Genomic DNA, 27,318 nt, shown 5'->3' with positions numbered 1-27,318 from the left:
TATATGTCAGGGTGGCGCTCAAGCCCTCAATGAACAGTTTGTAGTTTGAAACCCGGTCAGTTCAGGTATAAAACTATATAAATGTTATATGTTGGGGAAGGTAATGACGCATTTGGCTCATTAGGGAGCTTTCCATCCTCCTCCTGACTGCGCCTAAAACCACGCAGAGAAACGTACTCTCGCGTGGTTCACCGACAGCACCTCTGACAGTTGGGACTGGTCTCATCACAACACCATCAGGGCGTTTCAGGCAACGCGCAGGCGACCAGTAGCGGTCCCTCTTATCTCGGTATTGGTCCACCCTGCATGGGACAGCAGTTCCTTTTCCAGACAGGTTCGTAAAACCCTCGTTGTTGTTAGTAATATGCAGGTCTATTGCTCTTGCTAAAATCGCCTGTGTGCGCTTTATTGTTAGCATATCCCTCCGTTAGCTCGCCTGCTGCCACAGACAGGCGGCCGTTAATGAGTGACTCGTCCAGCAGGTGCAGCGGACTGCAGCCTCTGAGCCCCAGCTAGGTCATCTAACTTAGCATCTTGTAAAACAATAGCCTAATAACAGTGAATAACCCAAATGTCCCCGTGGGCTGGTGTTATGACGGTAGCGTGTCATGTTGTTTTAAAATGGTTTTGGGGATTGTGGTTTGTGGAAGGAGGCAGCCCTGTGGTGTTATTGTGGTCAGGCCACCATCTGTCCCGTGTAAGCTGGCCTCCAAAACATGTCAGTTTTACGATTGCTCTGGAGAAAGCTTCAAATAGGTTCTCCCGAACACACAAGGCTCTTCATGGTCCGATCTAGCTGCTCCTCCTCAGCCCATGCGTACCGAGGGGTGACCTGAGATCCTCAGGTGTGGTCGTCTGTTACCTGTCTCGTAAAAAGACTGGTGGACTTTGCAGTTTGACTCTGCAAGCCTGACTTGGCCTGAATTGAGGTTAGCCAGCTTAGTTAAAAACACTTTAAACTTCCTTTTGTTGTGTGATCATATTTCTGGCTTTTTTTTTTAACTGTATTTTTGTTTTGATTTGTTTGCTGCAAAATGTAATGTGTCATTTTAAGCACTTTATAACATTGTCAAGACCCATGTAATAAAACTTTTGTCTTTATCTAACCCCAGTGATATTGACTGATAGCTTTACATTTGATAGCATTATTTATGACTCGTCTTATCTCAGCCCATAAATGCTACTGTATTCACTGTGTGACCTGATCTGATCTGGGGCTCTTCAGGGACCTGTGGGAATTCACGTTACCAATGTTGGAGTCATTTGCTTGACTTTTCTGCTAAATTATTATTTCATTTTTTTTTAAATAAATGTAGTGGTTTGATGTAATGCAGCCGGACACTAGCACTGTATTGCTTTTCTCAAACTTTGTGTTCAAATTACCTTTTCTACGGGTCTATTGTCTCCAGACATTTGAGATCGCCAGCATGTAGGGCAGCCTCTTTGTTTTGTGTAAAATCAGTCAGGCGCTTCTGTGTATCTGATATTAAGTCTGTCCCGGTAAAGTCAATGTGAGCTATCTCTCTGCCGCTGTAGGTTGTCCCAGCACATCCTGGACAGGTCACTCGTTTGTTACAGAGATAACTCATATGTACGGTTCAACACAGTAGGTATTTTAGGTGGCTTGTCATCTGGGTTTTGCATAGTTGCGGGGACCGGCTACAGCCTGAGATCACAGCAGAGGGATCTCTTTAAGCAGAGGTTTATGATGCTCTTTGCTGAAATTGTACAGTATGTGTATGCTTGTGCTTTCTTTTGTCAGTGAAGTCTTTATTTTATTTCTCTTGCAGACGACATGAAATGTTGAAGTGGTAAAAATGAACAAACCCAAAATGGCCACAGAGAAGGGGTAAGTTGCTATACACAAACAGGCTGTGATATGTATTATGATTGTGTTTCTGTTCACATATTCTCGCTCTCTTCTCTCTCTTTGTGTTGCACCGTCTGTGTCTGAAAGAGAGCTTGTTTGTGCAACACAGCAGATAATTAGTTGGCCTTGCTTGAACCTTCCATATGTATTTGTCATTATTACTGAAAATAACACTCATCATTAATGCAGAGGAAGCCGCTTTGGAATAAACCTTTCAGTGTATTTGCCCTGATTGAGTTTAAATATGTATAATGTGTTCATTTTTTAGTTCATCTGTGTTCATTTGTCCATTTATGTGACTTATGCAATGTGTTTATTTAGGCTTTACTTCTGCTTCAGCTTGTTTCCCTTTGTCCAGACTTATGTAATTTTTTCATCATTCTTTAAATTTTTCCAGTTTTTTTTCTTTTCTGCCCGTACGTGTACACACCCACACCCACACACACACACACACACACACACACACACACACACACACACACACACACACACACAGTCTCCGTCTCTCTGTCTTTATAAGGACATATAAGAAACTCTGGTCCGCTGGGTACAATCACAGAGTTTTGATTTTTCTCTCCCATGTTTGCCGTTGCTGTACCAACAACTGACCTCTGACCTTGTGTTTCCAGCTGAGCGGCACTGAGCTAAGATTATAAATGGGGGATGGGTCACTATCCCAGAAATGGTGAAGCGCTAGGAGTCCGCCACTCAACTTCAGTGAAACGAATGAAATACATCTTAAAGTTGATAATTAAACATGACTTGCCAATTTGTAATTTCTTTTCACTGTTACATTGTAGTACAGAAATAACTATTTTCGTAGGCTGTTATGTTGGAGACATTCGACTCACTGTGGTCACATTAGGGCATTTGCACATATGAGAGGCTGCTTTATGTTTGCTCTCCAGTGCCGCCCAGTGCTAGATAAACTGAAACAGATCCATCATTCTAATCCTTCTAATCCTAAACATGAAGCAGGAAAATCATGGCAGATTTTTCTTTAAGCACATGCTTATGTATTAAAGTATCCTCTTTCTGTTTAAATGCATCATCATGATGCATCATCATGATGCATCACGCTGTGTGTGATGTTTACACTGATCTCTGCCCTTTCCAGATGGATTTAAATAATATATTTTTCTTTTTTCATCCGCTCTCCAAATGCCTCTACATGTAGTGACTTTCTGAATAAAGCTAGTCTGCTACTTATGTTCCTCCTAAAGGTATAAATGTGTGTGTGTGTGTGTGTGTGTGTGTGTGTGTGTGTGTGTGTGTTTCCAGCGTTCCCAGTAACTCCAGAGTACTGATGCTCCTGGGCCAGCTGGAGAGGATGAATGGAGAGGCCATGATGAGGGATGTCGAAACGGCAAGACAGGTCACTGCAAAGATATTTCATCTCATACAGACGCAGGGTGAGACCAAACACACACAGAATAACCACGCAATCTACTGTACTCAAACTGAAAACAATACAAAATACAGCATTTTCCTTGTATTTAAGTGTTTTTTCATAGACGAGCAATGTGTTTATAGTGGTGTAATATGTGTTTGTGTATCTGTCTGTCTGTCCACGTCTAATCTCACAAACTGCTGGACCGATCAGCCACATATTTTTTGTTCACCTCTTGTGGTTACGGTGATTCACACTTTAGGAAAAAACACTTTATTGACTGTTTATAGTCCGCCATTGACCACTGACTCCTCAGTCCTCTTAACCGGTCGATGGAGGCGACAAGTGATCAACAACTGCTTCAGTAGCAAAAGCCACATTTGGCCTTTTGTCGTGGCTCAAAAACTGACATCCACAGAATAAGTTGGTCTCATTTCGAACCAGAGCATCCTCATCCATTAAAGTTAGCCACAATACAAGATGAAAAAAACGCTGTTTTTGTTATCTTCGCCACCATCTTGACTGTAAAGGGAGTTGGAAGGGACAATTGAGTGATATTCAACTCTTCTTTGTTTGGGAGGCGAGGGGGAGACACACCTGGCAGAGATATGCACTCTACTGCACTTTTCCACTTCAAAAATGTGTTCAGTGCAACTGTCGTGTAAATAGAGATGGGTTGGTGCATCGGTAGTGAAAGTGTGGATGGATTGTTGCAGTGTCTCCAGATCTGGTTCTCTGATTACTCGTTTAAAAGGAGAGCAGAGAAGAAGATGTGACAGCAGAAGAAGCCACTGTGTGCTGTCGCTGTGGAGAAAAGACTGAAACACGAGTGTGTCTCTGTTAGCAGGGGGGCTCTAGTGCTTTAACAAATAGTTGATTCATGTAATTGTCAAATTGGAAATAAAGTGAACAGTTGTGATAATTCTTGATGTCATTTATCAAACAAAAGTGGCAACTAACATCTTTTCAAATGTTAGGATTTGCTGCTTTTCTCAATTTGATCTCATTGTAAAAATATTACCAGCGATAATAATGATAATGATAATAATCTTGGGCTCTTTGAAATTGTCACGTGCATTTGTTACTACTTTGATACATTCAATAGACTAAATGATTTATCAGGTAATTGAAAAATTCATCAAATACTGACGACAGATTAATCAGAAATGAAAATAGTTGATTACTGGCAGCCATTACTTTATAAAAGATTAATAAAAATGTACCACAATACTACAGATTTGAACTGTTTAAGATAACCTAGCACATTTCATATTTTTCCCCTGCAACTAGTAGTTTTCAGTCAATGTCATTTTTTTTATCGTGGATTTTTTGAGTGAGGACAACTTGTAATCACTTGAGTCAACTTGAATGGGTGACCGTGGCTAAGTGGAGAGCAGGGCTGCCTTTCAATCTCAGGGTCAGAGGTTCAATCCCCAGCTCCTGCTCCACTAGTCTCGTGTCAATGTGTCTTTATGTTTATGCTCATGTCTTGAGCAAGACACTTAACCCCAAAATTGCTCCCGTAGCTGTGTCTACGGTGTGTAGATAGATACTGAATTGTAAGTCGCTTTGGAGAAAAGCGTCTGCTAAATGACTAATGTAATGGAGCCTTTTGTGTGAAAATGAAGAATTCAGCTGAATCATCACCTATTTTTGAGCCTGCTGATACTATGACCATCTTCACTATTGCTGTTCATGAATTTAATCTTTCCTCTTCCCATAATTCATTGCTTCCTTCCTCCCACTTCAAAGTAAACTCGTAGATAATCCATCATGACTGTTGGGCACAGTGGGAAGGCTTCTTCTTGTGACCCCGTCAATCATGATACTTCAGCTGTTCCTCTCTCATCTCCTGCTTGGCTGTCTGTCACACCCTGCCTACAGCCTCGACTTGAAATGTGCATGAGCGTGACGATGGTCAGGGGGAAGGAGGGGGTCCGTGACCCTGTTCACAGTAACTATACACCTCAAGAAGGACTTTGCTGTACTCTTGTCTCATGTTCAGAGTTTTTGGAGCAGAAGGCAGTCAAGAGATACCAAGAAACATAACAAGGATGACAGGGAGAAGGGACAGCCTTAGTCTCATGCATCTGATAAAAATAAAGATTAAATTGTTATAAATAAAATTGCTCCACAGGCCAGTGGAGCTCTGTTTTGGTTCAATGGAGAATTAAATCCGTCACAGAGGCAGCAGCTCTCAGTTTCCTCTCTTTGAAATTCAGTCTCTGTTTTTACTTGAGGGTTGGCAGCTCTCCCTTTCCACGCAGTCTTGAGAAGGGGGGGGGGCAAGACGCACGGGGAGAGGTATTTCATAGAGATGTCATCTTTCTGTCGGATCAATTGGTAATTTAGTTTCTGGTAGTGTGTATGGGGAGGTGCTGATTACTAAGTTCATAGTGTACTTTCCCTAAGCTTAGAGTGTTTTGACCAGAGGAGCAGTTTACCTCTCGCTTTATGGGGATGGAGAAATACCTGCAGACGTTTCTAAGGGCCTTTATATAGACTATCTAACTCTTAGGTGTTTGATTCACAGCAGACTTGCACAGCTTGTAGGACTCCGGGGGCCGTGAACCTGGGATTTTGCAATACACTTTTTTCACCCACAGCTTTGGTGAACTTTGAGAGCTTTGTTTTGAAATGGAGTACCGCTACACCAGAAGATACTTTCGCTCTGTGGTCTCCCCGGACCCACCAGGTGGGGTCCAGGATGATGAAACTGTTTCAGGTATTTTGACTCAGACTCTTAGAAATCCTCCAATGATGCATACAGGTTTTCACAATAGCAATATCTATTTGTTTTACAAATATGTTAAATATTTCACTTTGCTCAGGTTAGGTGAGGTTAGAATAACAGTCTGACAACCTCCACAGCCATGGCTGACTAATATCTACAGTCACTGAGGAGGACATACATGATGGGTATTGAGTTCAATTAATTAAAGGTCAACATCTACAGCTAACTGCAGATCACAATTAGCTGGCTATCTATTTTACTTTTAAGTGCCATCATAAAGCTTGGTTCATTCTTAATAGAACACACTTTTACACAAAGAATAAAATCATTGGCAGTAAATGGACAAATTGCATCAAATCATTACGTATGATTATTATTAGTATTATTTTGTCCCAGGGGTGTGTGTGTGTGTGTGTGTGTGTGTGTGTGTGTGTGTGTGTGTGTGTGTGTTTGTGTTTTGAGGGTTAGTGTTGAGATGCCAGTTTGTTTTGAAGAGCTTTACAAAGTCTGGTATGACAGAAATGTTTTAAGAGGTCACGGCTACAAGTCACTGAAGTGTGTGCATGCTTGTGTGTGTGTGTTTGTTCACATGCTCAGCTATGCACATAGTTGTGTAAGTGTGGAAAGTGAGTTTTTAGAAAGTGTGTTTGTGTGTGTGTGTGCGTGTCATTAACCATGAAAGCCACATGCTTGACACCGTTCATTTCCATATTCACCTGCTGTTATGATGCATTCCTAGTTAGTGACGGCATATAATGCTCATTCTGCAGCGAAGTAGGAGTCGTAGCAAACCAGTTCCACATCCTGTTGATCGGGACGGTTTCTAAGAGGGTAAAGGAGGAGCTCATGTCTCAGCTAATATTTGACAGGCTTTAAATCATTTTCTTCACATGTTCCAAGTTAATCGTCTGTGACTTGTGACTTGTCTTTAATGGTCGATTCAACATTTACAGGACAACCCGCTGTACTTGGAATAACAGCGCTCCCTTTGCTTTGTGCGAGAAGCCCCTCAGTTGCTTTGCACAAGTGCAGAACTGGTTATCTTCACATTTCTGATCCTTTTTTATTTTTGTTGTGTGTTGCAGAGAAGAGCGGAAAAGAGGTGATGTCCAAAGGCTCCAGTGGCATGGAGGTCATTCTGGCTTCACTGGAGGTCAGCTCACTCATCAACACTAAGCTTACCCTGTAGTTTCTACTGTTTGCACAAATGGATAGAGTGGTAACTTCCTAAATTTGACTACTAAAGATGTATTAGCCTTTGTGCTAAGCTAAGCTAACTGGCTGCTAGTGGTAGCTTCATATTCACTGTACCAGAGTGGTATCAATCTTCTCATCTAAGTAGCGATAAAGCGAATCTGCTATTTCCCAAATTGTCAAACTATTTCTTTATGGTGTATTTCACTCACTTGGAGACATTCTTCTTAAAACTAATAGACAGCCATAAGCTCACTGTTTAAAACATTGCATGCAGACACGTAAGAAATGCATCAATGGCTGTATATGAGCAGCTGTGGGAAACCTCGCTGCAGGTGACACATCAATGCATCGATGCACTGAAGAGGGAATTGCACACCTTGCTATAATTCAGGATATTCACCTGTATGTTGTTTAACAAGTGTCCCCGTATGGCGTCAACAGAACACCAGGGATGTCCAGACCACTCTGAACATTTTGTACATTCTCAGTGAGCTGCTGACTGTGGGTGAGTAAAGTGATCTCTTTTTTTCCCCCCAAAGTTTATGAGCAGTTTATGCCCTGATTTTGAGAGCTAATAACATTTACTGGATAATCACTTAGTGGGCAATTTAACTGTCATTTACAATTTAGGAAAATGATATTTGGGGGTAAATTACTTTTTTCATGCGAGTAGTAAATATATTCAAAAAGCATAAACAATTCCTTGAGCCACACTAATAAATGGTAAAGTGGTAGTAAAAGTTAAATGTATGTGGGATCGATAAAGTAGTAATGTTTTAAGGTTTGTGCTTCCCAGGATTTCAACTGCATATTCCCATCATGAATTGAGTTTTTTTCACATCTAATGCTGCTTTATTGCTGTTTTCTGTCTTCAGGCAGAGGTCGCAGGGTCGGAGTGTTTGTGTCTAAAGGAGGAACAGGAATATTATTCCAGATTCTGATCACTGCAAGTAAAGAGTTGCCTCCCAGTGAAGAACTCATGCTGCAGCTTCACTCACTGCTCGCCAAGGTTGGCCCAAAAGGTGGGCTTAAAGTCACAGTTTAATACATCTTGACATTTTGTTGAGTTTGCATTTGTCTCTGTTCATCTTGTGTGTCTTTGTCCAAAATGTCATGTCACTTAAGTCATCTAAAGTCTAGTCAGTGCTGGTAAAGGTGCTGTTCAGTTTTATTGTAAACAAATAAAAGTTATGTTTACATTCCGTATTTTTCGGCAAAACACATTGTGTGTTGAGGTCTAACAAACTTGTTGAGTGCATTTCTTTCTTCATGAAACATTTGCAAAGTACATTTTTTTAGTTGTTTACATCCTTGCCCTTGTTGACGCTTTGCTACATTTCTTGGTGCGTTGCTGCCACTTCATCAGTGGACTAGCATGTGACTCAAACTACCCGCGTAGCCGCACGCATGTTTGTCTTTGTGTTTACACAATACAAACAAAATCTTAAACACTGAAAATGTAGTGATGTATTCTTTGCATGATCATGTGTGTTCAGACAGAAAGTTCGGAGTGAAGGCGCGTTTGAGCGGAGCGCTGAACGCCACAGTCAACTTAACGAAACAGAACCTACAGAATACCAAACTGCTTCTGCCCTGCCTGCAGGTCCTCAGGGTTTACTCCACCAACTGTACGTTATTTTTAACTTTGAAATTCACAGCTCAAAATGTTATTTTCTATTGGAATTCAAGTGCCAAGAAATACTGCAGCATCTTAAACTGATGAAGTTCCAGTGGTATTTGATGTCTCTTATCTACTTTTGAATGCTATCTCCTCTTTATGTGTTTGTTTTTGTGAAGCGGTGAACGCTATCTCTTTGGGTAAGAACGGAGTGGTGGAGCTCATGTTCAAGATTGTCGTGCCGTACAGCAAGAAGAACACCAGCCTGCTCAAGTAAGCAGTCGATTGTGATGAATGAGCCAGCATGAAGCTATGTTATAACAATCTAGTGACATCCACAGGCCACATCTCTATTTTTTTTAAACTTCTAATGTGTCATTGACGTTTGTTCAGCGGACCATGTAACCGTATAATTTGCCTTGTTTCTAAATCAACAGGGTAGCTCTGGATGCCCTGGGAGCTCTGCTTAAATCCAGTGAGTCATTTTCAGTAGCCTCTCTCACCTCCACCATCATTAACCCTTTGTCTGTACTTGAATGTTTTTTGTTCTGTTCCCCGCTGTCGCAAACACAGTTAATAATCATTCAACATGAATATCAAGTTACCTCATCCCCAATTTACCCCTTTTACTCCTCCCACCCTTCTCTTCATGTTTCTTGTCTCCCTCTTCCACCCCCCCCCCTGCAGAGACGAATGCTCGCCGTGCAGTGGATGGTGGACATGTGCAGGTCTTGCTGGCTCTGTACCAGGACTGGCATCACAATGACACACGGCATCGCCACATGCTGATTCGCAAAGGGCTGCTGGTCTGCCTCAGGAACATCACCAACATCAAGCTCGGCAGGAAAGCATTCATTGACGCTGATGGCATGAGGATCCTCTACAACTCATCCACTGTGAGTGAGAATGGGACATGCGCTTAGCCAACAATTAAAGCGTGCGACACACACACACACACACACACACAGACACCATCTGGCCTACTCTCTACTTTCTGTGTGATTTCAATTCAAGGAGTGTCTCCCGGTGCGGACTCTGGATCCACTTATCAACACTTCGAGTCTCATCATGAGGAAGTGTTTTCCTAAGAACCGTCTGCCTCTGCCCACCATCAAATCAGCCTTCCATTACCAGCTGCCACATGTACCTGCTGTAGGGCCTGTGGCGCAGCTGTACAGCCAGCCACCTGGGGGTGAGAACACAGGACTCACACGCACACACACACTTCACTAGAGCGTGCCCCTGCATATCACAGTGTATGCGCATGCCTCTCATTGATGGTTAATGTCATACAGACGGACACTTTTTTTTTTTTATCGCAGTCATGGCTCCTAGATTCAACCCTACACAATACACAGACACACACACACACACACACACACAAATAATGCTTACATACTTGACCCTATCAATTGTTAATGGCAACACTGCTGCACACTTGCAGGAAGAAAAATTCATCAGCTCTGCGACAGGCCCTTAAAGAAGGGTAAGACATACGTAAGAAACAACTCCATCCTCAGAATACATAGACTCACTCACTGCTGCTTTTTTTTTTATTCACCTCACGTCATACTCTAACTTCACTAAACTAACACATGACATGTGTTTGTAATACATATGTAATACAGATGCTTCGTGCACATTGCTTAGTGGTTGCATGCTCACCAGTAGACTTATGCACTTGAACTGTACTCAATTAATTTGCCTCCTTGCATCCACAGGCTTTTTGATGACATATTTGACCCACTTTGCTCTTCCCTTAAAAGGTGCTAAATTGTAACGGTGCTAGCACCACAAACAGGGCAAACAACGGTGACAGTGCTGACCGAGATAACCGTGTTAACCTGGGTGGGAACCAGAAGGTGGGCGCTTTGCTTCCTCGACGACGCTGTGGGTCAGGACGGCGTCATATAACCGACAATTAGCGCCATATAACCGACAATTAGCTAACCAGTTGGGCACCAACACAGGAACTTACATACATGCACGGCTGGACTGGCTAAGTAAACATTACTCTACTATACCTTTACTTAGAAAATAGTTGTTTGCCAGCTCTGTTAATTTGTAGAATTTTGAATTTAGCACCCTTAAAGTGATCTAAATATTACTTGTCATGTAGCGATTTGCTACATGATTCTGCTTGATGATGTACATGCCCCCACAGTTTAGTTCTTTTCCTAGAGAGCACAAAGTCAAACAGGAAGTCCATAAAACAATGATTAACACCACAATTTTGACAGCCCTAATTAGCAACAGCAGCCCTAGTAATTGCCTCAGTCTTAGCGCTACATTGTGTTGACGCCTCTATATTCCCAAAAACATGTCAGTGATGTCAGTAAACCAACCATGGAGAACGGTGTAACATAACAAGCTGCTGCTATTACATTGACTTGTCATTGAGATCACCAGCTCACTGTATTTTAAGAAACATAATCATGATTTCTTCTGTCCTCTAAATCTCTCACTCATCTCTGAATCATGGCTGCTCACATCGTTATTTTTTTATTTTTTTTGCTTTACATTTTCTTTGTTCTTGTCATAGTAATTAAACTCCGTGTCCTTGAATTCTACCAGTCTGATTATGTGCCAGGCTGATACACACTTTGGAAAATAATGAACTCCCACCTTGCTCGAGTTAAGGACAGTCACCTTATAATGTATATCTATGTGTGTGTGTGTGTACCCAGTGGATGATGTGGTGGATGAAAGTGACGATAACGAGGAGACAGACGCAGACACGGAGAACGACACTGAGAACGAAGATGACGAGAAGGATCAACACACTGCGGTAACATTCAGCACTCGGATGCACACACCATATTTCACATGGCAACATTATGTGCCATGTGAAATATTGTATCAAAATGTGAAGTCTATTTTCTCTGTATGACAGTGGTGTTATAGAGACGGTGCAGAGTTTAGACCGAAGTGATTTATATTATGATTGAACTTCACAAAGGGTTGTGATGTATAACATAATTGGCGTATTGGGGTCTTGTTCATTATATTAAACTGAATCTCTACAGATTGAGTCATTTGAAGACGGAGTATCTTCGAGCTGTCAGAGTTTTTTTTTTTACTGATGTTGATAAAGTCCTCTAAACTTCCAGCAGAGGGTAGTCATAACTCACCAGTGTCTAACACTCTCATGTCACTTTGTCAAACATGTCAATCATTTCTGATATACATTTGCAATTACTGATTTAATCAAAACATTGTTCTGCTCTTTCAGGATGTGACTAAACAATCCAGAGAGGAACTCGACATTTCCAAACACTATAAAATCACCCTAGAATATAACTCAAAATACGTTAAAAGTAAAATAAAATTGTGTGTCTTTTGTAATTCTTTTTTATTAGCTATAGTTCATTTTTTTCCCTTGTTTTCTCCATCTCATATTCACTAGATAGCAACATACTTGAGCAACAGCCGAAATGCAGCCAGATGGCAGTGAATTTAGATACGAGTGTTTTCTCTCTTTGTGTTCTTTTGATCAGAATGATGACATAGAGACGGACCTAAACAAGCTACATCCAAAAAAGAACCCCGGACGTCCATTCGAGGAGTTGAGGGTCTATGAGAGGTTCTTCTTGGAGCTTTCTGAAGATTTCCAGGTCAGTCATTTGTGCCCATGTTGACAAGATTTCAAGGTGAAAAATGACAAAACAACCGATATATTTATACCAACATGTATAATAGCTGAATTGGTGTATTAATTAAAGAGTTAAACAATGTGTTGGCACACTACACTCAGTTAGTTTGGTGTATTTTAACCTGTACTAGTAAAATGTTATCTTATTGGCTCAATGTCAACACTCTTGTGTGTCAAAATGAATTAGTATGAGATATACATTTTCTACAACATGGTCACAATTCTATCATCATTTTTTTTCTATATTGTCTCTGTTTTATTGTATTTAATGTTATGCGGCCTACCACAAATATTTGTTGTCTGCCTTTTTTTTTCTGATCGGTGTATGTTATTCCTACAGGGTTGTAACTTTGAACCGTCAAAGAGTGCCTCTACCACATCATCATCTTTCTCCTCAAATCGATCCACTCGGCCAATCATAGTGCCAACAGCTCAAGCCCTGTCCCCAAAGCACGTCCCCATAATGAGCTTTCCGGGGGACTGCAACCCTACCAAAGGAGAACACACCCCGCCGTCTCCCTCTGTGCCCACTCCTGCTCCTCCTGCTCCTCTAACACCTCTAGAACTGGACACCATCCACCTCACCAAGGACCAAGACAGAAAAGAGGAGGCCCACATTCCTTCCCCCGACACACACACGACATTGTCCTCCTTCACCAGGCCTCCTTCTCAAGCGCAGATGATAGAGCAGGATCTAGCACATGTGTTGGAGTGTGTCTCTCTTGAAGCGGAGGGGGCTCTGAACACAGGAGAGGAAGTAGAAAGGGGAGTCAAGCAAGAAGGATCCCCAGTCAATGCCACAAGGCACATACAGTCTCCACTGCTCCTGGGGGGCATCGCTACTCGTCGTGTGGGAGGAGGAGGAGGCAGTAACTGGGGTTCAGATTGTGGCTCAGAGGGAGCCGAGGATGAGGGAGCAGTTCTGGAGGTGCCAGACACGGCGCTGCTCCTCCCGCTTCATGACCCCGACCTTTACGTGGAGATGGTGAAGGGAACGCAGTCCGTACCCCAGTATGCTGAAGTAGCTTACCCTGACTACTTTGGCCATATAGCCCCAACATTTAGGGAACCCCTTCAGGAGAGAGTATATGGTGTACAGAGGTGAGACACTTTTATTACCACTGTGGTTTGCAGAAATAGTTATGCATACAAATAGAAGAGGCCATACAGGTTATAAGAACTAAACGTACTGCAGTGTTTTCAATTTTTAAATCTTTTATTTATACTACAGATATAAGCATGTCCTCGACAAGTTGGAATTTTCAGGCACAATTTGCAAGAAGTTAAATGCAATCATGTGATTAAATTCTGGGCAGGACTGTCAGTCCAAATTGACTTTTTAGTCTGAATTTGAGCTACAGTTTGCCCTTTAAACTTTGCTGTGAATATAAGGTTATGGTGGTAGGAAAATGCATTTCCTATAGCTTATTGGATTCATCCTCATTATTAAACAATATTTGTTAATGGAAAACATATATTTGTCCACCCTTTGTGTTAATCATGAGTTTGGTTTTGGGTCTAATCCTGCAGGTCTAAAATATTCCAGGACATTGAGAGGTTAATTCATCCCAATGATATCGTGGATAAAGTAGTCTACGACTTGGACATTCCCAGGTAAGTCCTTCCTACTAAGTGTGCAAATACAGCATAAAGCATTACAACACTAAGGCTAAACGGAGTTCAAATTACGACAATGGCTGCAGTTTCTCCTGTTTTGGTTAATGTTGAGAGCTGTGACATCCACAAAGCAGCTCAATCTGTCGTCCACATTTTGTTGTGTTTTAGTTGTCCTGTGATTGAAGACAGTGGCGAGTCACTGAAGTTCAACTCTCAGTTTGAGTCTGGCAATCTCAGGAAGGCAGTTCAAATCAGGAAGTAAGTGTTCATTGTCACACCAGGTACACGGGAAGAGCTACACAATTTGTTGTGCAGTTTTAACAAAATCACCTTTTAATTTAATGATAACATTTAAAGCTGTGGTCAACTTTTACTATATTCAACCTACAACCTACTCTCACAACAATTTTACAGAATTTAGACTGAAAACAAAAGAAGTATTGGAGATCAGTAATGTTAATAGTTTATGATGTTTAGCTCCAAATTGACAGGTTATGTTGTGGTGTTTCTCCAGATATGAGTATGACCTAGTGCTGAATTCAGACATCAACAGTAATCACTACCACCAGTGGTTCTACTTTGAGGTGAGCGGCATGCGTGTTGGAACCACCTACCGCTTCAACATCATCAACTCTGAGAAGTCAAACAGCCAGTTCAACTACGGTGAGATGCATAACTACGTGTCAAACACCCAACAGAGACATACAGAAACACACATATTCTAAACTTTTGTGTGTTTATCTTTCTTGTGTGTGTGTGTGTGTGTGTGTGTGTGTGTGTGTGTGTGTGTGTGTGTGTGTGCGCAGGCATGCAGGTGCTGATGTACTCTGTGCAGGAGGCGATCAGCGGCAGGCCTCGCTGGGTCAGAACAGGAACGGACATCTGTTACTACAAGTAGGTGCACTCAGAGGGGGAGAGGGAAAAGTCAAAAACTATCTTTTTAATTAGTGTTACAGTAACATGGGGCAAGTGCATAGTTTTTATGCAGCATCCCAATTTTGCCATACTGCAGACAACATGCTGTAGTTTATCGCTTACCATATATATTTATGTATTTTATATACAGTAGCTATAAAGCACTCTCGACTTCTTTATTGCTTGCTACACTGTCAGAGTTATTATGAGCTGGTATTAATGTACTTAGTACTGCAACGATTTTGAAAAAGCATTCTTTAGAAGGAAAAGGGAGACGCACTCTTTCTTCACAAATTGATACAACTTTACAATCAATTAATGCAATTCAATACAACTGTCCTGTCATAAAGTCTTTTTATGATTTCCCACAATGTTTAGGCTTTAGTTTGTCATTGTCACAGAGTCCTCCCTATTAGCGCACATCAGGGAGGAAGAATATTATAAACGCATCTCAATATAATGTAGTCCAGAACTACATCGCCTGAAACTATTACCTCCGTAATATACATATAATTTTATTTTACACATCTCTTACACAGTTTTTCAGAATTATGTTTATTGCCAAGTAGTTTTTCACATATAACGAAATTGCCTTTATTGTTTTGGTGCATAACAATAAACATAGCAAGAGAAAATACAGATAAAAGCAATTACTGCAAAAGTCAAGAAACATGAAAATATCGAATAAAAGAAATTACAACAAAAATATGAAAAGAGATACTCTATAAATATGCGCATCATATCTGGTTTTAAAGGAAAGAGTTGTACAATATGTGCAGGAATGTGCAAAACATTTCCCCCGGGACTGTGAAAGTTCACAGTATGAAGTATTAAGATATAAAGAATATAATGTGCAATTTACAGAGATAATAGTCCAACATTATAAACTAGGCAGAATGTATGGCACAGCTGTTGTTTTGGATTGCAGTAGATTATACAGGTGTACCTAATAAAGAAGCCATTGAGTGTGTTATGAGTGCTATATCGTGCAACTTTTAGTCATGACTCATCTTCTCCTTAGGAATCACTTTGCCAGGAGTTCCATTGCAGCGGGTGGTCAGAAAGGAAAGTCCTATTATACAATGACCTTCAGCACGAGCTTCAGCCATAAGGATGATGTCTGCTACTTTGCCTATCATTACCCGTACACCTACTCCACTCTTAAGGTAGTATTACAATGCCACTGTTTGCTGTAATCTAGAGAGCACTAGCATTTAGTACTGTACTTATCTCTGAGCACTAACAACCCTCACCCCATCTTGTCCATATTGTCTAGTTGTAAGGGTTTTGCTCCCTACTAAACCTCCCAGACCCCCAGTGGGACCCCGGATTCCGCCTCATGATAGAGTCAGCTGTTTGGTTTTCCTTGTATCATTTATTTCCCCTTCAAATCTGAGCTCAGATAGCTACTGTGCTCTCAAAGTACTGTACACTCATTATGCCAATAGTTGTGTTTCTATAATTACATTTAGTCTGCCTTCTTTATAGAGTGATTATGCAGAATTGCTTATAAAACAAGCAACACTAGAGAAGCCCAATCTGAATCTTATAATCACATATGTCCCAATAAGCAGCCATTGCAACAATACAACAGTTTATGTGTGAGGGATGGGGGCTCAAATGGAAGTTGTATATAATGTTAGTGAGCGAAATGTAAAAAATATAATTCTGTCATTGTACCCTCAGATGCACCTGTCCAAACTGGAGGCTTTGAGGACCGCCCAGATCTACCTGAGACAGGACGTCCTCTGTGAAACTCTGGGGGGAAACAGCTGCCCCCTTCTCACCATCACCGCCATGCCAGAATCCAACTCTAATGATCACATCTGTCAGTTCAGTAAGTAAATCACCTTAGGTCTGTGTGGATGTGTATTTTTTTATTTGCTCACTCCCACTCCTGAGCAGAACAATCTCAGCTGCAGGATTTTTATATGTCCTGGAAAAACCTTTGTAGTCTCACCAGCCTTTATTGTTTGTTCCCAGAACTCACATTCTCTGATCCTGAGTTCATTATCCTGGTGAAATAAAATCCTAAATGATAAAAAAAAAGAAAGAAATGTCTCAGAAATCAATGAGTTGATCTGGAAATGATGTTGCAACAAAGTCAAGATCAAAGTCAAGATCACATTGGTATGCAAACTTACGTGGGTGTACAAAATGTATTTTTGCCAGATGTCCTGAAGAGATTGGTAATGGGCCATAATATCTAACATTTAATGACTGTTGTGTTGTCGATTAGACAAACCTTTCTGACAAATCTAATCTAGTCATTTTGGTAATAGAAGTTCATTCTCATCCTTTTAGAAAATCTGTGTAACAAAATAATTTAAGCTTAAAGGTCCAACTTCCTCATGCTCGGCTCCAGTTCTCCAAAATGTCCTCTAAGAAATTCACTAGTAAGTGACAGAAATGTTCCTTTCTAAAGCTTAAATAATTAAAAACTAATCCCTGCAGGAACATTTTACTGCATTACTACTGTATATTACATTAGAACAGCCCTGGGGTATCAGGGCATGCCCGTGTTCCCAAGTAGGTTTTCTGTCCAATGTAGTTCACTGATGCTTCTCCTCAGCCGTGAAAACTTTAAATTGAAGAATCTGTTTCTTTCTTCCTCATTCTTCTATTTGTGTTTGTGTTTGCGCTGTGCTCTCCCTCTTCAGGGAACCGTCCATTGATCTTCCTGTCGGCCAGAGTGCACCCTGGAGAGACCAACGCCAGCTGGGTAATGAAGGGCACGCTGGAGTTCCTGATGGGCACCAGCCCCCTGGCAGCCAGCCTGAGAGAGGCCTACATCTTCAAGATAGTCCCCATGCTCAACCCAGATGGAGTTGTAAATGGAAAGTGAGTAAAATGGGTCTCGAAAGAAATGAAACACACCGTCGCAGCTTTCAAGTATACACACTGAAGTTGCATACACCTGCCGAGCCTGGGCCTGCACGTTGGTCACAGCTTTATTTAACGTTAACGCGCCCACCGTCTTGTCTTGAAGGATTCTCCAGCTGGTGCTCTGTTTCTCCTTCACTCTGTATCCTCCCCCTCTTCTGCCATCTCCTTTCTGCTGTAGTCATCGTTGTTCTCTGAGTGGAGAGGATTTGAATCGCCAGTGGCAGAACCCCAATGCAGAGCTCCACCCCACCATCTACCACACTAAGAGCCTGCTGCAGTACCTTGCACACATACAAAGGGCACCGCTGGTAGGACCTCTAATTAACTGGACGTAGATAACTTCAGGGGTATTTTGCACTTTGCCGCATCATCTTTCATTTGGGATGCATAAAGAGCCTCTTCTAACATCTTATTAATGTTGGTGCCATTCCTGCTGTTTAGCTGCACGCTCTGCATGTCCACTAAATTTCACATCAATAAATCACCACATTGGTTTTGAGACATTAACGCATTTACCATAAACAGCACCCTCGATTGCCCTCTGTAATACACTGTGCGTCAGCAGGTTGGATATAATGGGATATTGCTTTTATAGGAGATTTGTTTACTGTACAAAGGGTGATGACTTAACAAAGGTGAGGCCACTGTTTGTCCTCTGGAAATAGATCTGAGAAAATGTCTTTTGAGAAATATGAGCAGTACCACTGCAGTACCACTGACATTTACAGCTACTATAACACAGTATCACTGTGCATTTGACAATGATACAGTGAATTAATTTGAGCTGTTGTATCTGTCTCTGATGATTTGCAGTTTTGTATTAATCCTTTTTTTACATAGCTATTTAAACAGAGGAGATCATCTTAATCCTTTTCTCCCTCTATTTCCTGTGTGTGTGTGTGTGTGTGTGTGTGTGTGTGTGTGTGTGTGTGTGTGTGTGTGTGTGTGTGTGTGTGTGTCATCCACATTTATGCACAGGTGTTCTGCGACTACCACGGTCATTCCAGGAAGAAGAATGTGTTCATGTACGGCTGCAGCGTGAAGGAGACAGTCTGGCAATCCAATATCAGTGCTACGTCCAGTGACTTACAAGAGGACCTTGGATACAGAGTGAGCACACACACACACACACACACACACACACACACACACACACACACACACACACACACACACACACACACACGCTGTGCCTCATCCTTACAGTACCACTATCTCACTCTTCCCCTCTGTTTTCAGATTACTGTTCTCACATCGCTGAATGATAATTGCATTAAACTCGGTACAAAGAGATCACCTGTATTAAGTTTTACAGAAAAGAAATGCTATCAGAGCAGCTTATGTTTACATATCAGCACATGTCTGTTTGTTATGGTGTATGCACTGAAATACAATCCTGTGTCCCTCACTAAAGAACAGATTGTAGCACCATATTACATTACTTTGCTTCCTGTTTATCTCTCCCTCTGTGTCATTGCAATGGATTTCCTTTTTCTCTTCAATTGAAATCCCTAATCTATTAGTCTATTATCTATACAGTCATTAACATGTGTTTCAACACCAGCTGTTATCTGACAAAACATACTCAGATTGCTTTACTTTGGTCATTTTAATAATTCACCTTGAATTTCTCTGTGCAGTGGGGAAGGACTTTTTCTTATCATTCACCTATCCAGCTGGTCCGGCCAAAACATGTTGTTCAGTCAGCAGAATGCGAATAAAGATGCCAGTTCAAGACACAGAGTTTTCTAATGGACGAGTCACTTCGGACTACAAGCCCACAGCAAACATTGTGGGGAGCAGCAGTCAATACTTCTGCTTTCCCAAGCAACTGCTCAGTAGATAAGCCAGTCTATGTTGCACACAGTTATTTGTCCCTACTCTAAACACTCAAACAGTTCCATGTGTTTTTCAGGCGCTCCCTAAGATCCTGTCCCAGATCGCCCCGGCCTTCAGCATGGCCAGCTGTAGTTTTGTTGTGGAGCGCTCCAAAGAGTCAACGGCCCGTGTTGTTGTGTGGAGAGAGATAGGAGTGCAGCGCAGCTACACCATGGAGAGCACGCTGTGTGGTTGTGACCAGGGCAAATATAAGGTGAGCGTGTACTGTATTTACTTTCAATGCAGTGTTTATGTTTCATGCAGTTTAATAGAATAACTCTGCAGTTAAAGACACAAACCGGGGTCATTGCCGTTCATGGTCGGCTTAACCCCTTGGATACCCAGGCAGCCTGGACATTTGTTATTCTTTGCATATATGCAAATTAAAGAGCCACAGTGTGGGAAAGGAGGCAAATTAGCCAGAGCTATTTTCCTTTCTGACAAAACTTTAACAAAAAAAGTTAAACATTATGCACAGAATGAATTGCTTGGCTAATGTGTCTGGTTTTATTGCACTATAGATGTGTTTTGTTGTGTCCACCCTCTGTAAGTGAGAGGGAGGTGCCTCTATAAATCTATTGAAATGTCCAGCAGGTGGAGCTGCAATCCTTTTTTTCCACTTTTTTTCTTCGCTTCGCCTCTCTCTCTCTTTTATCCTCGTTTCTTTTGACCCCTTTACCTTCCTTTCTTCTCTCTCACTGTCTTTCCACCCCAGCTGATTTCCTTCCTACTGAATTCTGCCAATGTCTTGGGATGCCATTTTGGCACTGATTAGCACCCCCACCGGTGTATGTGCAAGTGTTTGTCCAGATGTGCAGGAACTAATGTCTACTGAATGGGAGCTGCATATCTCTGTGGCCACGCCAAGTTTTGATGTCCATAGCTCTGCTCTGGGGAAATAGGAACATGAAAGTTTTTTGGTTGAGTCGGGGGTTAGCTCTGTGTGTGTGTCTCCCCGAGTGAGTATTCATTTACTTCTATGATTGTACAGCACTGGGAAGACTTTGTTAGGGTTGCAGGTGTGAGTGCTTATGCTTTTGAATGTGTGCTTCCTGTAAAATGAAATATATTATCATGTTTCTACATGAAAAGTTTCCTCAGCAACTGCTTTCCAGCATTGAGAATTTGGACGTTTGAAGATGGACAACAGCTTCATCCCCAGGCTCCCGAGCAGCTAAAAAAAAAACTACAGCAGCCATTTTAAAGTAGATTTCTGTTGGACTCTTGGAATTCTTTTTTTATTTAGCTACAGTATATGTTGGAAGTGTGTGCATACTGTGCAAGTTTTTTTGGAATGTGTCATCTTTGTGTGTGACAGATCCTCCTGGTGAACATTTTAGTATCTATCTGCTGGTATACGTCTTTGATGATCATGCACATGTTCTCTTCAGGGTCTTCAGATCGGCACCAGAGAGCTGGAGGAGATGGGAGCTCAGTTCTGTGTGGCCCTGCTGAGGCTGAAGAGGCTGACGGGGATCCGCAATCACCAACACCTGCTGGATTTAGAGAGCGACATCATTGGGACACAGTCGAAAGTGGTCAGGTTAGTAGTAATGTATCATGCTGCCAAGTCACACGCACCGATCATGCAGGTGCACATAGATGCTGCGAGGCAGGAGATTTAGAGTGTTTTGCTTTAAAGGTTAGAAACTCTCTCACACAGACACACACACACACACACACACACACACATATATATACACACAGTCAAGGAATATAGTCTGTGATCCAATAGAAACAAGACTTCTTTTTCTCAGCATTGTAACCTTCCCAAGATACAAACTTTGAAATGTATGCGCTACCTAGAGCCATACAAGGTTCTATACAGAAAACCCTTTTTGGTTCCTGGTAGAACCTTTTATATAGGTTCCACCTGGAACTCGTTCAGAGGGTTATACCTAGAACCCAACATAAAGGGTTATACCTAGAGCTCACTGTGAAAGGTTCCATCCAGAACCCCATATGAGAGGTTGTACAAGGAACCCTTCTTTGGTGTAATGGACCCACACAGGACCCTCTTTGGAGGTTCTATCCAGGTTCTACTGGGAATTTTCTTTGAAATTACAAAAAGGTGTTGTAAAAAAACTCTTCAAAAAAGTGTTCTTCAGAAGCTAAAGGTTCTGGGTAGAACCCTTTTGGAACCCTTATTTCTAAGAATGTATCTCGGATGAGAAGTATTTTCTGCTGCCAAAAATTCTACCTGGAAAACAGTAAAGTGTTGACAGACTGTTCTCCATTTATCTGCACAAATCCCCTTCTTTAGTGCCAGACACGTTCCCCCGTTGGCACTGATACTCAACGGTGTGACTGTCACCCCGGATCACCTCTGAAGCACTACTCAAGAAACAAATGAAGGCATGCATTTATGCAGGGCTGCTGTGAGCATCATTGAAATTCTATCAATGATCATGTGTGATGAATATAATGACAACTCTAGAGTGAGAGAAATAATGATATTGCTGACAATTATTCTAACCGATTCTCCTCTAAGAGGGAGAGTATAACAGCCATTTTTATTTTAATTAAACCCTTTACACCTACACAGTGAGGCTATCTGGGGCCACAGTGAACACGATGGTACAGTGTGGATCAAATGCACATGGAACATGCAGATGAGTAGCCTACACTGCCTTCTTGCACAGCCGCTTGTAGCTGGAATATATAAGTAGGAAAGAAAAACACATTGAAGTGATCAGTGTCAGAGCATGTCCTCATCCACTAAGGTGCCAGTGCGTTCAGGGGACAGCAACACTAATCTCAGTCAGACCAGTACAATGTATTCTGTCTTCACATTGTTTATAACCCGCTTGCTTTCTGGAAGAGTTCATCTTGATTATTGTCTTTGAGTTCACACCTAGTTTCTCTCTTCTCTTTGTTGGCAATTACAAAGTATAGACCTCTCTAATAAAAAGTAACCATATTTTTTATGTTATATCAAATATTTGTATTTATTTATATTCAGTATTTAATACATTCCTAATTAATTAATCAATTAATTGATAAAATAGTAGATAGATGATTAAATACTGAAATGAATTGTTACTTGCAGCCCTACTTCAAATATGTTTTATCAATATCAATATCAACATCAACGTCCCTTTTGCCAAACAGTGCGCTTGATAAAACCAAGAAAAATATAAACCAATGTTGAGTCTGTTTTTTGTTTTTTAAAAGAAAAGCTTTTTAAAGAGGGCCTTAGACGACCCAAAACATAAGAGTTAAAGATAAATGAGGAAAATTACATTTGAACTCTGAAATATGATCAAAAATAAAAAAAAAATTCAGTTGCACTAAAGTTTCTTGAGTCTTCATCCATATTTTAAGAAATGTCTTCAAACAATCATGAGCCAGTGTTACCCGTGTACATCCTAACAAATGACCACATAGCTTAACTGAATGTCAATCAACTCCATTGAAATGTGAGGTCCACACAGATCAAATTGTACTTCAGTTCAGCACCGCAAATACATTATTTAACTTGGCCAAACCCAAGCTGTGACCACCAAGGTTATCTTCATTTCTTATTTCTTTTTTTAATGTCAGCAGTCTCTCCTCCACAGATTTGTTAAAGCAGTTGATTTGAAAGAATGGCTTTCAACTCAAAACCACTTAATGCTCACGTCTCTCCATCTCTCCGTGTCTCCCAGTCTCTCTCTCTCTCTCTCCTGCTCTACTCTAATATTGATATATTCATTCATCATTTATGTGTCTGATCATTAAGGGACTCCAAAAGTGTTTTTGTGCGCTTGTGTGTTTGCGTGAGTGTCCTTCGGGATTGGTTGCTCTCATCCCGGGTTTATGGTTTTATGCGTGGGGCTTGGTATGGTACCACTTACCATTTAATAGGTCATCATAACAATGATATTGTGGCCATTGGGAGGCGTCTGCAAATAAGTGGGTGTCTCAGAGTGAGTAAATGGGTGGATACGGGCATGGGTGTGTTTTTGTGTGAGTGTAAGGAAGACAGGAAGAGATGTACTTATTCAAGTGTTTGGAGATGTGGAGATTTATCCACGTGAATGAAGGTAATTAGGGAAGGTAATTAGGGATATAGCGGGATATAGAGCCATCTCTATATACAGCCCATCGAGATGGACTGTATGTAGAGATGGCTCCAATTGACTGGTACAGAAAATGCAACCCAAAGAAAGGAGAGATTGGGTTTGGTATTTCTATAATGGCTTGTAATGGTTGACTCACAACCCTCATTATCTGTTTGGACAACATTCTGTCCATCCCCATCATTTTACACACACACACACACACACACACACACACACACACACACACACACACACACATACAGTACGTACATAGACATTTACTGCACATATACTGATGCACAATTGCTCAGACTCTCTCTGCTGCACTCACACACTGGTGAGCTTGGTGGGAGATCATTGTCTGAGCCCCTCGGATCGACTGTCTCCCTGGGATCACATTTCAGACCATTAACACCATTAAAAAGCCACTAAAGCCACTAAAACCTCAAAGAACCAGCAACCATTTAACCATTAAGACCCACAGGGAAGAAAACAGCCTCCCCAGTGAGAGCACACTGTCCAGCTTCTATTTTGTTAAGATTTTAAAAAACATTTTAATATGTAAAATGTTGTTGCGGATTCAGTCTGATGTTTGAAACGTTTTTTAACAATATTTTTATTTTCAATATATTCATTTAGCTATCAGTTGTATACAGAAAATTCATTGAATGCCACATTCTCTGCTTCCAGCTTATTAACGATTGACCGCTTTTTTTATAAGACATCACAAAGTCCCAAGAGCCCAATGTGATTGGCTTTCGTCCCATTTTTTTTTAAACCAAATCATTTATTAATTCATTTTAAATGATCAATTTTCAGATGATTGTCGAAATGCTATGAGAACTTCGGGCAGAATTTAGAATATAATGGCACACTGTAAGATTACGTCAATTTTATCTCTACCTAAGCACTGCAAATAGCAAAGATCATATTTATCCAAATAAACTGGCATATTGATAATCTTACATTTTGTATGTGTGCCTTGTGCTATGTTTGATTTGTGCTTTCAAGAAATGGGCTTCTCAACAGTACATTTTCAAATTTGTGATGGGTGTTTACTCTGTGAAGTCAGAGAGCTCTTAGTCTCCGGTGCCTCTGAGTTCAGCTCAGAGTGAAGAACAGTAACATGGCAGCCATGTGCTACAAAGTGAAGATATGTATTTGTTTTCAAGAAGTGCTATGTTTATCATTTGTTATATATTCTCTCAGAAATAATGCATGCAGAACAACATTTTGTAATCCTAAAATATCCATAGGCGTCAGTGAGATAGATCCTGACGAGGTGAAGGTGAGGAGTACGACCGTGACGGGGTTATTCACATCATTAACTCACAGAGGGAAGTTAATGACACTTTTATTTTGTTCTGCAGCAGCAGCCCCACCACCTACGTGATGGAGGAGGATGAGCCGTCCTTTCTGGAGGCGATAGACTACAGCGCAGAGAGCAACGACGAGGACGCCGAGCCTGAAAACGAGCACGCCATCGAAGTCCAAGAGAATCCCATCCATCTCGATCAACTGTCCGACTGCGAGACCAATCACAGGGACTAACGCTGAGGTGATGATCTCGTAGATCCCTGGCAATTTGAGCTTCTAAGGTGAAATATTCAGAACACACTTCTCACTTTGTGAATAAATAGCTTAGATTCACACCTCCATATAGACACTTTACGATGCTACGTAGGCTACATTGAGGTGCTCCTTGCCCAGATGGATTGATTTTGTTGGTCCACTGGAGCCAACTGTGTTGCTCAATGAATGTTCTCACCTTTCACCGTCATACTATAACCTTCATGGACTGTAACCCCTGACCTCAGACACCATATAGCCTCTGAGATTCACTTATAGCTAGCCAGAGCAGCAAACAGCAGGCACCGCCGATCCTTAACTGGAACCCTTGTCCACGTGCTAATAGAGCCAGTGGCTTCTTACAGGTACTGTTTTTGAGACTCCTCTCACACATCACTCTGTGTTTGGTTCAAAACTCCTAGTGATGGGAGGAAACTGGATCTCCCTCACTGATCAGCTTAAAGATCCAATCGACCTGCCTACTTAGTTCCTTTTTACTTCCTTTCTTTAGTCTCACCCGGGACTTCCTTGCCTCCTTCCTTGCTTGCCTCCTTCCTTCCATTTTTTTCTGACATGGTAGTGGTGTCTAAACGGGATGCAGGGGTGACCAAACAGCTCTATCACAGCTGCAGGTCGACGTCCGTCATCCCGAGTGTCTCGTGAAGAAAAACCTACTTCGATGTAACTACACTTGAGCTGGGACCACACGTCCTCCATTCAGCCCTCCCTCTTCGGCCGCAATGCTTGTGGTCGGGTTATCTATGTGCTGTTTGCCTTGCTTTATCCAGAACTGAAACTATTTATATTACTCAAACGTAGAATGTTCACGTCTTTATCAAGACAAACCTTGTACTATAAAAGAAATGCAGATAGAAACCACAAACTAACGAACAGGCCTGGTTTGAGATTCTAGGCTCACGTACAGCATTAAAAACATGAAGATGGAATGTAAAATATCCACATGCACAGTGTTTTCATTGTTTTTAATATTAGACAGTATTAAACTGAAAAAAGCAGTAGTGAACAAGGCGCATGAGCTTCAGAGAGCTTTTGCACTTTGGATAAACACTACACGCGCAACACAAAGAGAAACAAACTGAATCACTTTACAACACGTCACAGTTTGCAAACCTCAGCCTCAGTCACCTCTTTACTTTGAAGTTCTCAGAGTCCAGTCCAAAGCTAGTGGTAACGTTGCTGTGATGTTTTTAAAATTATACTGGAATTTAGTTTCCTTTTTATCCGTTCCTGAGATCTATGTGTACATTTTGTGGATTTGCTGAGGAGAGACCCATGCATTAACACAGATGGTGCTTTGTATTGAGAGTATAACGTATTTTGTTTGATTATTTCTGTATTTGTCCATGGAGATGAGGTACTTTTCTGTTGCATTTGTACAGCTAGCGCATGGCTATTTTCTGTTGCTTTTATTCTGTAATTTATTAAGTATTGTTTTCTGGGATGCAAACCTGTATGTATATGAGGCTTTTTAAGTGTATGAGTGCAAGTGTGTGTGCAGGAGTTAAAGTTATTCCATTATTCAGCTCAGCTAATGCTCTTACAGTGTGTCTTCTTCTTTCAATTTGATTATCCCCTCTTACTCTCCTTCACTCCCCCCAAACATGTTCTCTCTCTCTCCTACCCTCTAACCTCCCTCATTCCCTCGTTTTCTATCCTTCGCTTGGCTCTACTTACTTTCAGATTTCACTCAACAACTTACAAACCCAGGGAGGTAACTGTTCCTGGCTCACGGGTGTGTCTGTGGGATATAAATAATGTGAATGGATGTCCCTATGAGGAATGCTCTTATATTTATGTTTGTCCTTTGCAGTTTATGTCAGGCTTCTTTTGTTTTATGTTTGTTTTGAAGAATACGAGCAGTGATAGCGATTCATTTTAAGTTGATCGTAACACAGAAAATAAAGATATGGGAAATAAAATGTGAATGT

General features: G+C 41.3%; 1 protein-coding gene across 3 annotated transcripts; it reads left to right on the top strand.

The window, feature by feature from the left end:
• The first annotated feature begins 167 nt into the window (after nucleotides 1-167).
• agtpbp1 (ATP/GTP binding carboxypeptidase 1) lies at nucleotides 168-27,318 on the top strand. Of its 3 annotated transcripts, XM_068703542.1 has the most exons (27): nucleotides 168-334; nucleotides 1,791-1,849; nucleotides 3,152-3,282; nucleotides 7,080-7,147; nucleotides 7,633-7,696; nucleotides 8,067-8,213; nucleotides 8,688-8,819; nucleotides 8,989-9,082; nucleotides 9,247-9,284; nucleotides 9,497-9,705; nucleotides 9,824-10,001; nucleotides 10,254-10,295; nucleotides 11,497-11,597; nucleotides 12,307-12,423; nucleotides 12,802-13,562; nucleotides 13,992-14,075; nucleotides 14,247-14,336; nucleotides 14,593-14,741; nucleotides 14,885-14,972; nucleotides 16,015-16,159; nucleotides 16,680-16,830; nucleotides 17,654-17,834; nucleotides 18,058-18,187; nucleotides 18,858-18,989; nucleotides 19,795-19,971; nucleotides 21,149-21,300; nucleotides 25,171-27,318. In XM_068703542.1, exons 2-27 carry the CDS (start codon nucleotides 1,818-1,820, stop codon nucleotides 25,349-25,351), a joined length of 3,774 nt encoding a protein of 1,257 aa, XP_068559643.1. In that variant the 5' UTR covers nucleotides 168-334; nucleotides 1,791-1,817; the 3' UTR covers nucleotides 25,352-27,318. The 3 variants fall into 3 exon arrangements, 2 of the variants coding, with proteins under 2 accessions (XP_068559643.1, XP_068559644.1); XM_068703543.1 differs by lacking the exon at nucleotides 10,254-10,295; XR_011102154.1 differs by lacking the exons at nucleotides 18,058-18,187; nucleotides 21,149-21,300; nucleotides 25,171-27,318 and having other exon boundaries at nucleotides 19,795-19,885.

Source organism: Cebidichthys violaceus, unplaced genomic scaffold, assembly GCF_023349555.1.
Source record: "Cebidichthys violaceus isolate CVI_PGR_0920_01 unplaced genomic scaffold, fCebVio1.0.p SCAF_9, whole genome shotgun sequence".
NCBI classification, from domain to species: Eukaryota; Metazoa; Chordata; class Actinopteri; order Perciformes; family Stichaeidae; genus Cebidichthys; species Cebidichthys violaceus.
This window is presented reverse-complemented; position numbering and strand designations above follow the sequence as displayed.

Bases quoted from the DNA above. Each gene is read 5' to 3' on its own strand.
- agtpbp1 (XM_068703542.1), top strand. From the start codon at position 1,818: ATGAACAAACCCAAAATGGCCACAGAGAAGGG. The intron at 10,296-11,496 runs GTAAGACATACG...GTGTGTACCCAG, and splicing joins CGACAGGCCCTTAAAGAAGG to TGGATGATGTGGTGGATGAA. The intron at 16,160-16,679 runs GTAGTATTACAA...TTGTACCCTCAG, and splicing joins ACACCTACTCCACTCTTAAG to ATGCACCTGTCCAAACTGGA.